The sequence below is a fragment of the Pocillopora verrucosa genome, chromosome 3 (genome assembly GCF_036669915.1).
Source record: "Pocillopora verrucosa isolate sample1 chromosome 3, ASM3666991v2, whole genome shotgun sequence".
Classification (NCBI taxonomy): Eukaryota; Metazoa; Cnidaria; class Anthozoa; order Scleractinia; family Pocilloporidae; genus Pocillopora; species Pocillopora verrucosa.
In genome coordinates, this window is record NC_089314.1 from 12,196,803 (window position 1) to 12,209,263 (window position 12,461).

General features: G+C 35.0%; 1 protein-coding gene across 1 annotated transcript; it reads right to left on the reverse strand.

Annotated features, from left to right (window-relative positions):
• Positions 1 to 12: 12 nt before the first annotated feature.
• Positions 13 to 12,440, reverse strand: LOC136279764 (sorting nexin-33-like). Its single transcript, XM_066163862.1, has 17 exons — positions 12,207 to 12,440; positions 12,033 to 12,119; positions 11,864 to 11,938; positions 10,143 to 10,375; positions 9,256 to 9,352; positions 9,032 to 9,157; positions 8,112 to 8,226; positions 7,247 to 7,380; positions 6,303 to 6,406; positions 5,793 to 5,896; positions 5,156 to 5,236; positions 4,684 to 4,760; positions 3,899 to 3,988; positions 3,747 to 3,803; positions 2,293 to 2,350; positions 1,560 to 1,651; positions 13 to 828 (listed from the first exon to the last, which is right to left on the reverse strand). The coding sequence occupies exons 1-17, from the start codon at positions 12,228 to 12,230 to the stop codon at positions 775 to 777; spliced, it is 1,608 nt and encodes a 535-aa protein (XP_066019959.1). The 5' UTR covers positions 12,231 to 12,440; the 3' UTR covers positions 13 to 774.
• Positions 12,441 to 12,461: the final 21 nt, after the last annotated feature.

Here is a 12,461-nt window from a genome sequence, read left to right on the forward strand (position 1 = left end):
ATTTTCTATAATTTGACTGCAACCCTCATAACTGCTTCAAAGAACCTCTCTTAACCCTTTCACTCCCATGAGTGACCAAGACAGAATTTCTCCCCACAATATCAGTACAATATCAAGCAGACAAGTGATGAGAATAAAGAAAAATATCAATTAGGGGATTATGAATGGATCCAAAACCAAATTCTCCAAACTAACAGCACAAGAACTGTATGGCAGACAGTAAGGAGAGTTGCCAATGAGATATTGGGAGTAAAAGGGTTAACAAGATACTCACTGTAACAAAAAGTGCTTTCTTATCATAATAATTATTTCCTCTCTTTACATTTACTTGCACAGATGACAAACTAAGCTGATAATCAAAACTATAACAAAATTCTTGAAGGTGATTGCTTATTACCAGGGATAATTAACACTTTATGCCTGAGTAAGTGGACAGAACACATTATGTGCGCATACTATTGCTTTACATTTTGGCGAGTTAACTGGTTTTTTTTTTGTTATAAAAATGTAGAACGAATGTCTTGTTTCTTTCTTTAATTTTGTCATAGTTTTGATTTATTGGTAACAGGACTTTGTGTTGTCCAATTCTGTCTGTAATCATACTTGTGATTAACAAATTGGACTCCCACTTGCTAATCACTTGTATGACTATAGATGGAACTGGACTCCACTCAGTCCTACAACCATTACTACTTGCATGTTTCATTGTATGTAAAAAATAAGAGATGCATGTATTTCACAGGAGAATCAACGTCTGAAAAGGATCATGATGAGTTATATTTGAACGTTATCATACATCTTCAAGGATTCTTCTAACTTCTGTATTACCTACAAACAGCAGATGAAAGGAATTACAACAGAGAAAGGATTGGCAGAAAATTCTCAGAAAATGGGAACACTAAATTGACCTAAAGCTGCACTCAGACTTCTATTGCATTTACTTTTTGCATGTTATCAAACTGTTAAATAAAATAATGCAGGTGTCATTGAGTTACAAAATTATTCTGTTAGTGAAGGCTAATTTTGAAAGATGGGACTACTTTGAAGGCAAATAAACCTCTGTAAAACATAACAAGCTTCTCCATGGGTTTTAAAGTTAAATAACTGAAAAGGGTTTAAATTAATTGAAAGCAGAAATTTGAATTAACATTGTAAAAATATTGGTGATATATATGTATCATTAAAGAGTAATAAAAGTAATCAGAAATATAGAGCACAGGTGAATATGGTGCTTTTTGTGGAAACTGATTGGCTGGTTTGGAAGTGATAAGCAAGTACTAGTCACCTCTGAGCAGCAAAAGAGACAAAATAAGGTGTCAACAATTTAATATCTGACCATTTTCTGGAATGTTGATGGGAATAATTAAACTATTTTTTTGGTTTCTGTGAGGTGTATTCTGAAACAATTATTCACCTCAGTGTTGGAGAAAATGGTGAATGTTAAAAAATATTCACCTCCACTTCCATGAATAGTTATTGAAAAAAAATGCTACAAAGGCTGTAGTGATTTTTGCATGACTGTTTACTTTCAAACAACCAATTTAAGTTAAACCCTTTACCCTTTGATGATGGCTGATTTGTTCTTGTAGAAAGTGCTGCATCATACTTTTAAAGTCTTTAACTTTTTGATCATGAAAATGGCTCATTTCAGCTGTGAACAGAAAGAAATATAAATTTTAAAAAAACACATTAAGTATAGAAAATCGGTCAATATGTACTTTGACAAATTTGTGTCCCTGGTAGGGATTAATAAAAATGACTCAGTTAAAACGGTATGTGTTTGATTAATAAATTTTACTGTATCAAGTACGAATTTCTATTCTGTTCTAGTCATCAGCAAAATCATTGGTTTAATTCTGGGTCACAAATGAAACAATATATCCATCCTGGCTAAACGAGTCACTACAAAGAAACAGAGCTACATGAAATTTAGGGGGCTTAGAACAATTACCGTCAGTCACTCCTTTTTTTGCAACCATACATCAAGTCCTACACTTTTACATAGTTTAATTGCTTTGGTGATAGTATCATGTAAGATATAAATTCCCACCAAGCATCAGTAGACAATAAAATGCCTTTTTTTCCCCATACCAGATATTACCATAGCAATACTATAGCCTCTTGGAACACCGGCCCTAACTTCAACTTTATTTGGCTCTCACTTCAAAACAAGTTTGGAAATCCCTCAATGTTTGTTAAATCAAATGGTAATCAGCACATCAAGTTTCCTACAAAGTCTGTAGTTTAGGTTCCGAGGCACCTTTATTCTTTAATATTCTATGGTGCACTTACCATATGAAACATATGTTATGGTGTCTGCTCGTGAGCAAACTTCTTCAAAAGTAGAATCCTGAAAAGATATCATAATAATGATAATAAAAAATAAATTGATAACTACTGGTTTTAATTCTCACTGTTAATTTTCAAACACCACTGCATGCAGGAAGATAATAATTGTCATAGAAACTGAATTTAAATCCTACTGAGGAATCACCTATGCAAATTTTTCAAAGCAAAGTAACATGCTGACAACAGTGGAGGCTGATAAACAAGCAGCTTTAACAGTATGTTCAATTTTTATGAACAACACAACTTAGGTCTCCTGTACCTTTCCACAACATGTAACCTACATGCATTGGGTTGAAGTTGCATCACACATAATGTTAATTTAACTTTTGCACTGCTGTCAATCATAACATCGACATCTCAGAAACCAAAGTCAATACATAAATTTCTCACTGTTCAGAATGACACATTCCAGAGTTGTTTTGTGAAAGGTTTACACCAAGTACGGAAAGATATTACTCATTGGATCTCCAATGAGGGATTCAACCTTTGTGCTCTGTTACTTTACCACTACACTACAGAAAACTTGCTGGTGAGCAATGCAATTACTGGCTGAGAGTGCACAATGTTAAATAAACTAATTGAGTACCAAAAGCAAAATAAATCTGCTGTAAACTGATTGATTGTGTATAGTTAACTCCTATTAACAATTAAGTAACAAAATTATTTCTTGTGCAATTTAGAACGGATAAGCGCGAAGGAAATTTTCTCTGCCTGCTTTTTCTCTGTTATGATTCCTGTCCTCTACTATTTCCAGGTATACAACAGAAATTAAAAGGCTTGCTGAGTATATATGATATTGTTTCTGTACAGTTGAACCTATACTAAGTGGCACCATATTAAGTGGTTACCCTATATTTAGCCACCAGTTGCCAAAGTCCCAAATTTGTTTGCCCTTAATCACTGTAATTTTCACCTCTTTTAAGTGGTCACCTCAATTAAGCGGTGGCAGTCACCCTTTACTAAGTTGCAAAAGCCTGTTTGTATTGTTTTCCACCTATATTGAGCAGCACCTAAAGCCAAACCTCTCTTATAAAACTAAGAATAATCTTTAAAGTAATGTTTAATCCTTGATTCTCTTCCAAAATCAGAGTAAATAGTATTTTTTAGAAAGATTCTGCATACTAAGTGGTCAATTATGGCATCAAGAGGCTTTGTGTACCGTTTTTTATAATACCCCTTATCTGAAGAACCTGTAATAAGCCATAACCCTACCATTCCCAGTGGGTGACTGCTTAATACAGGTTTGACTGAGTGTCTAACTCAGCCTTGTTCTTATTGGAAATGTAAACCTAAATTGTCAAATGAAAGCATTTATATTTTTTCATGCAGTTATCATAATACATATCTCTAAAAAAGGAGTAAAGATTACATGTAACAAGATTTATATGCTGCAATACCTCCATCTTCTCTTCATCCTTAAGTCTCTGACATTCTTTCACTTTGCCAATTGTACCCTTTTGAGGAATAACAGAGTAACTTTAGGACATTTTGTTTGTCCATAAAGACAGCAAATGCAGTTAAAAGATACTGGCAATCTTATGATGTTCACCTTGTGAACTTGTAGTACATCTGGGTAGGTGCTTAGCATTCCTGAATATTCCTTAAGTCCTTCTAACAAAGGTAAAAAGTCATTCTTGGGCTAAAAAAAAAACATTGCATATCATATTAACAAGAGAAAACACCATCCTGTGAATCAAACAGGGGTAGAAATGCTAATTCAAACTGACAAATTCCGCAACCTTTTTATCAAGCCTTTGCACTCCAAACCTCACACATGAAACAAAAAAAATAGCTCAAGTGGTAAAGAGGTTGTATGAGACCTTAAGAGACCAGGATATAAATATCTCCTGAGCTAAAAGATTGTTTTACCAGTTGGAAACTCTTGTTTGTCGGGTATCTAAAAGCATTTTAAAATCAGTTAGATTTGTGAAATTGGGCTCAAAAAATATCCTTCAAGTTTTTCAATTACCATTGTAAAATAGTTGCATAGAATTCTAAAACTTGTCTAAAGAAAACATGACTTTTTGTGGAAAATAGAATTTTGACATGGCATGTCTAACAGAGGAGTTGAGGGGTTATGAGATAAAGTATCAAGGTTGTGTGAAACTGTGCAATTGTCACCACAATTTAAACTATAGTTTTCTTGGGGTTGTAGGCCTAATTTTGTTGCAGTAAAATTTTAATTTTAATTAACTTGCAGCTACCAGGCTATTTTCCCACTTTCACCAAGTGCTCCTTCTTTGGAGCAGGCAGTAGAAAGTTTCTTTTAGAATCTGTTTTTATCTATTACAAGTGAAATGCTGCTAAATTACTTCTATGAGGTCTCTTACAAACCTGTTCTGCTATCATTTCTCCAATATCATCATAAATTTTTGCTGTATGCTCTACTGCTTGAGTTAATTGTTGAGAACCTAAACAAAACAACAAGAGAACCCAAAAAAGTTATTTTGAAAACAGAATTATGAAACCATAGAACATGTACTACATTTCAAAAAATACAGCTGAGTCATTGCCGTGGAACTTGGAAACACTTTGTTTCAATTCTGAAAGCGCAAATATGATATGTAATAAAAACTGCCATACACATGTACTTAATGCTACCTAATTTCTGTAGTTTGCTTTTTGAACTTTAGTTTTCTCATACACAAGTTTATTCCAAAAAGCGCAACAGCATTTAATATATATTTTTGATGTAATTGCATTCCTGAGCATCATGAACAGAAAGATTACACTGTAAGGGGAACAATAGTGTATAAACCCTCATGAATGGTTTATTTGAGAGACTGCTAACAGCAGCATGACTTACTTGGCGAATCTTCATCAATAGCAAAAGCTGTGCTAAGAGATCCAAAAGTGCTACCAATCTTCTTATATTCATTCCTGTATGCTGAAAAGGAAAAAGTTTAGCCCAAATGAAGCAGAGCATATACCCCTAAGACACCTACAAAACCATGTCTCAAGTTTCCCCTTGTACATTTACAATAAAACATACCACAGTGCACACCAACTGCAACTCTTAACAAGTGACAAAAAGTCAGTTCCAAATGAAACGAATTGTATTTTAAGCTGTGGATGATATAGAAGTAACGAGGCCATCTTGGCTGAAGAGAAGCCTGAAAAAGTTCAGGCTTTGACAGGGTTTTGTACTCATGCCTCCCAGATACTGGTAATGATCACTTCATTCATTTTAGTGTAAATTCCTTTTAGGGAAATGGAGAATTTGCTTAAATTTGCATTTCTCCCAACATGTGGCTTCACAGCTAATAGTTGCACCCAACTGGTATCTGGGAGTCATGGGTTTAAAATATGTTGAAGCAGGCATTTTAGCACCTTCTTTCTGCAATTGCTTTTTAGCAATTTCCATTTGCCTGCAAAAAAAATTCTCTAATTGAAAAGTAATCTTAGATGGCAAAGAAAATTGAGATGAAAATATATTTTCTTACATCCTTGGCACTTCTCACAGTGCACTTGACCTCTGTCCTGAATTGCCCTGACACTTTCATCCATACTTTTGATAAATCGTCCAAATTGTTCTATTCTATTTTCTCTGAAAAACAGAAGATTTGCAGGGTTAGTTGTTTGGTGTAAATTACTTACAATTCATGGTATAAATTTATTGAAGTCTTGCAAACATTTGTGTTGGATGAAATTTCATGACATCATGCAGCCTTTGTTATGTTCATAAAGATGTTGTCTTTCACAAGTAGACATGTAACAGATTTATTGTACAATAGGAGTAACAGGAGGCAAAAAATACAACAGCAACAAGCTCTAAATCTTACTTTGTGAAACAAGATTACAATGTGATTTGTATTCGCTACAATAAATAAAAAGTATTTTGGCAGTAAACCAACTGAAAATGGAAATTAAAATAGATATGAGTTCATTGGTACAATAAAAAATAGGTTTTGACCAATCAGAACATGACAAGTATCATCTCCTTTTTTACTTACACTGGCACAAGTTCTAATCTTTCTTGGGGTCGGTCTACTGTCATAAAAAAAGATGCACCAACAAGTTTATCACTCTCTGCTGCTCGTTTTCCTTGCTTCCATTCCTGCAAAGAGAAACCAATCACCTCCACATTATCAAATTGGTTTTGAAAATTGAAGAACATTTTAAACCCATCACCTCCTCAACTTTAAGACAAAAACACTTAACCTAAAGTAAGTTGGATTAGATACTTATACTTGCCTCAAGTCTAGTTTTGGGTTTTTCTTTAAACTTTTTCTAATAAGTGCCTCGCTCCTAATTCAATTCCCTTTGGTCTGACTGGTCCAATTTGTAATAAGTTACAATACTTTTTGGTTTTGTGAAACTGAATTGAAAAGCTCTGGATATATTTTATGTATATATGTGTAAGTATAAACTGCACCATGGCTATTTCTCATTTGTTATGAGGGAGGCGCTGAAGTCAAAAGATACTGCAATACATATTATACTGTACAGTTTAAAACTATTCACCAAGGTGAAGGTGGATGATGGTGGATATTAACTACCCCACAATGAGGAGAGGTAAAAATAACCATCACTAGCCACCAATACTGAGGTGAATATTTGCTTTAGTATATACTAAATAAGTGAGATACTATAGTTCAAAAATATGATTTTCAATCATTCATTCCTATGACAATTACAATATTTTCAGGTGCCATTCCTGCATGAGTTGCTCACTGGTGAATAGCAAAGAATATTTGGGATTTGAGTAGCCAATCAGAGCACACCTTTGATGCCATCTCCCAATTTAGTGTATACTAACAAGAAATACCCAATAAATTAGGAAAGCAGAGGATAATGCAGTCTGTAGAGGTACCACTTCACCTGGGAGAGAAAGTACCTTCTTACTACACCTCATCCCTCTTATTTCTCAGGGAGTTTGTTCTGTTTATGTGATTACCTTCTCATTCTCCCCACATGTAATAAAATGTTTGAACACCAAACTTTGAGATAGCACAGGATGAAGACATATTCTGTTCATCCACAGTTGAAGTTTATCTCTTCTTTTCTCCACAAACTCTTCACCAAATCTCCCTAAAAGCCAAAGAAAAAAAATATTTAATAGCATTTCTTTTAAACCCTTTAACTCCCAGAAGTGATTAATATGTACCTTCTCCCTAAAATATCCATACAAAATCCAGCAAACAGGTAATGAGAATACTCTATCTGATTAAGTAGAGGTTGTTATCTTGATCTAACACCAAATTCATGTTCACAAGGAAATATGAGGTAGCCAGATGGGGAGAATTAACAATCAGATGTTAGGAGTTACAGGGTTAAGCCTTTGTGTTCAGATGGAACAGCAAAACCTCTCTACAGCTGTAGCCATCAGCTTTTCCATCTCTCAGCTCAAAAGAGTGCAACACACAACAAGTTAGTAATTTGGTCCCTGATTTTAGAGGGGCCAACTCATAGCTTCAATATTATACCTCCAAGAATTTTTCCATCAAATTTTACAAACCTCTTTGATATGTATGTGGATTGTTTAATTTTTCCCTGCTGATGACAAAAATTGAGGGTGTGAAAAACTGGAACCATAATCCTTATAGTCCAACTTTGAGAAGACTTGATGCATCATCCCTTTGGTAAAGTAATCAGGAAGGCAGTGCATTCTCCTCAATTAAGAGCTGATGCAGTTTGGCTGGAAACTCAAACCCTTACTGTCCCACAAGACAATATCGCACTCTTAAAGCACACTAACTGGGCAACCAGTGATAAATAAAAGATTATTTGAGTAAAATAATAAGTGAGTGCTGTTCACTAACCTGTGATTTGTTTGTCTGGTAATGGTGGAATTGATATACATGTATACTTTTCAACCAAGCGGCCAAACAGCCAATCAAAATGTTTGTACCGTCTGCTGACAACAACTCCAGTATTCTAAAGAAAAAAAGTAATTTATTTCATTAAATCTATGTCCTAAGAGCATGCTATTTCACTATATCCATTTCAGGAAACAAAAAGGCACAAAACAGGGGATTTTGCTGTTTATTAATTATTTTTATCTATTATGCAAAATGACAAGAAAAAGAAGGAAGGTTATTGAGATCACATGTTAACAATTACATCAAAGATGACCATGATTAAGAGTTATTTATATAATTTACAGTTCTGTAGCAGTTCAGTAATGTTAGGAATTTCAAGGGGTGTGGCAAGGAAGCCAAATAGAAGCTGGTAGTTTGTCTAGATTGGCTTGTCTGGTGTTTCAATAAATGATGACAAGAAAATGCTATGTCAAAGGTTGGGCAAGTTTTATTCCATGCCCTCTATAAAATATCCTTTCAGTAAATTTCTAAAGCTGGAATAACTAGATATCAGGGTGAGATTATGGGGATGGAACTACACTGTAGGAAAGGACTAAAAAGGGATGGAAAGTGAAGCAACAAAATAGCTGCACTGAACAAACCAATCTTTGATTAAATGCAGTTTATGTTTTGAAAGCTTGACTTTCATAACTTCAGGTTATCAGAAAATTGAATAATCATGGCATAGTAAATCCCTTATTTGGTGGTATCACAGAAAATAAGAGCTAGTGGACAATTGCTCCTTGCTTACAAGTATTTTTCCTCACTGCATTCACAAATGATAAAATGTACTGTGTACTTGTTGTACAGTGAACCACTGAATGCTGCATATCTTTAATTAATATACAATGCTAAACTACTTTTGGTGAACACATACTCACACTGGGTATTATGTTGTACGCAATAAAACTCTTCATCCCTTTAAATTTACTTTTTTTCTCAGGGGAATTTATCACACATGTGAATGGGTCTGGATGGCTGCACCAAGTAATCCGCTTTCTGTCTTCCTGAAAATCACAAACAGAAAAACAGAGTTGACTAATGGGCACTTCTAATATAGCACCTAAAATTCAAACATTTACAAAAAATGAGATAGACACTCTACCATGATCGATACTTTCTCATTCTGTGGAACTTTTACATCTGTTTGTTGTGTACCAATGACAAAAGCTTCTCCACCAGATTTCACAAAGTACGAGAACCTTTAAAACAAAAGCAGTTCAATGGTAGCAAGTCATCTTACAGTAAATTCTATTCAACAGCTAAACTATGTTGCTGTGCGTCTGTATGGTAATAGATCACAGATGACATCAAAGTGTGGTATAACCAAAAAGTGTCACACAAGGCTCAGCCAAGAGTGTTATTGAATGCTCTCACCACATTTTGACATATTCTGAGATCTTTTCCTGAACAGTCTCACAGCATCTATTCAAATTCATCATGGAGCTCATCGATGAGCTCCATCTACATCTATATTGTCTATGGTGTCAACAATTCTTTCCCATGTACAAGGCTGTTCAGTTGTTTTCCCTTCAAGTTACAGAGCAGATCAATCTGAACAGAATTGTCCAAGATATTTCTATTTTAACAAGGGAAAAATATGATCTTGCTCGTCCAAAAAAGTGAGCTATTAACCATTTTTTTCTGGAATTTGGACACAAAAAAAAATTTTATTTTCCACATTTGCTGCCCAAACACATGTAGATTACGAGCATGTTATTTTGTCAAGCAAAGAATAGCCATTGATTTTAAAGCAAATCCTACTTCTCACCTTGTCATTGTTATCAGGTTTTTTCCGACAAATAAACTAATCATGATCCAGACAGGTAAAGTAAACAAGTGAGTTTAAAAGAAGTTTTTTTCCCCTAATTGTATTTGCCTACATAAGATATTAATTTTTTCTTTGATTGGATTTGGGAAAACTTTGTATTGGGTAGTGAGAAATTTAATAAAAAAAGCTCCTTATTCCATTATACAAAGGCTTTCCGTTACCTATTCATGCTCTTTCGAACTGTCCCTGTTCTAACCATTCCTGAATTGGTTCCTCTCCTTGGTAATGATGAGATTGTTGACTCCTGGTCTCCCCCACTGTAGTTGCTGACAGTTTCATCATCATCCCAATCATCATCCCATCCATCTGCTCCATCCACTGAGCCCTGATTATGCAGAGGTGCCGAAGGTAAAGGACGGAGGTTGTCAGACTGTGGTGCTGGATACTCTGCTAGCTGTGAAGCATAAGTATCAAGAGTTCCTTAGCCCTTCAACTCCCAAGATCTCTATAGCAATTCTACTTAACGTCTGTTATATATTTCTCCAATGGGCTGTGTGAATTAAGTGTCAAATCAAATTACAGTTCCCTAACATTGCAAATAAGAATAATTATTGTTCTTGTGATGATAGAGATGCATGCTTTGATTCGTCTAGGATTCCATCATGTCTCACTGTTATCACCTTGCAAGTTGTAATAATAGCAAGAGTGCTACATTTTGAAACGGTTAGCTTGCATTTTGTAAATGTTAGGCAAGGAGTGATAAACACTATAGCACAAAATACAATTTTGAGAAATGCAAAAAATTCTACTAAGTTTGGTGTAACTCTTCAAAAGAAAAAAATGAACTTTTTGCCAATTGAATTACGTAAACCTGATAAATTCTAGTTAAAACTGGTAGCTTATCTTGATACGAGTAATCAAAACAATTGTAAAAGAATGGTATCAGCAAAAACACAGAATTCAAAAGCAACTGAGCATTTATGCTACAATTAACAATTACTTGCCATAGACTCAGTGAATATTGCTGAATAATCCCTTCCACTTCAACTCAGGGATTATTCAAAAATATTCATCTCACCTTCAGCAAATAATTATTAAATAGGATGTGATTTATCGTCATGGTGAACACACTTTCATAATGAAGCATAATTACTTGTCTCAAAATGTGCTCATTTCTATTTTGGATTACAACATTTCATTATTGCTACTAGTCTTCCTCGGGCACTCAATTTGAGTAAGTATGCAACATTATAACATTTCTGCTCAGCTGTGATTGGCAACTTTTTGCAAAAGGTTCCCCAATCAAACCTTTCAATGAAATGAAGCAACCATTGCTGAACTTGCTATAGTTAAAAAGATTGAACAAATCTCCAGTGATTTAACTGGTTACAAATCTCATACCAGTTGAGACTTCACATAACATCTTGTTCTGCACATTAACACTAGTCAGTTCACTGAAACAACTTTTGGCAAGTGCAGATAAATTTAAACACTTTCTTAAAACTGCTAATAACTCCGCGTAAGTTTGATCCGCTAGAGAATTAATCCTATCTCTGATATGCTGGTGTCTCATCCATAACGTACCATACATTTCTACAAGGTGACCTTAAAACGAGGTAAATATAAATACATTGCAGAGGGAAATGCAGATGAAATCTTATGCCATAAGAGTGAGAGTTGTAAAGGTTGTAAAGGTGATCTCAGGTTTAAAGCTTAAAAAATTTCCTGAATATTGGAAATAAAGTACTCAAGACTAGACAGACGTTGCCAAATTCAATACGGGAAAACCTTGTGAAAAATTTAGGACGAAAGGTTTCTTTTCTTGTGATATGGAAATTCATACTCGGGTAAGACTCATCATAAAGAACAGTATACCTTTAGTTAGTATTCTATACACATTCTGGGATATAATATTACATGACAGTTAGCCTATATATCTCACCTCTACATAGGCCTCAGGAAACAGACCTCTAGATCCGTCGGGTCCAACTCCTTCCCACCAACCCTCTCCGACGTCCTGTCGAAAACAAAGAAATAACATAAATATTATATAATAGCAGTCCCAAATGCAGACGGTATCAGCGTTACAAAATAAGCGTAACCGCACGTACCGTTCTGGTCACGGTCAGAATTTCGTCCGCGTAGACGACGAGTTCTCCAGAAGGTCGATCACCTTCAAAATCGTACAGTACGCGTACCTACGGACGAATGTTGTTAGGGTGAGTAAATCTGAGGAAAAAAAGGAATAAAGTGAATGAAAGCTGTCGGAAGTGACGATAACGTACTTTACAGCCAGGTGAAACCGCCATACTGTAGGTAACCTATACCATTTCTGAGGAAAGATACTACTTTTAGCTGTGATATCACGTGAGCACACTCCTCCGATCGCGGACGCGGATATGCCGCTGGATTTCGTCGGCGTTACAGAGAAAAATGGGATTTCTGAACTTTTCAAAACAGACTTGACCTTTAATTCGTGTAAAAAAAACACATGCAGTTTCGAAACCTTCCAGGAGACTCAGCTTTCTGTAGATCAGGAT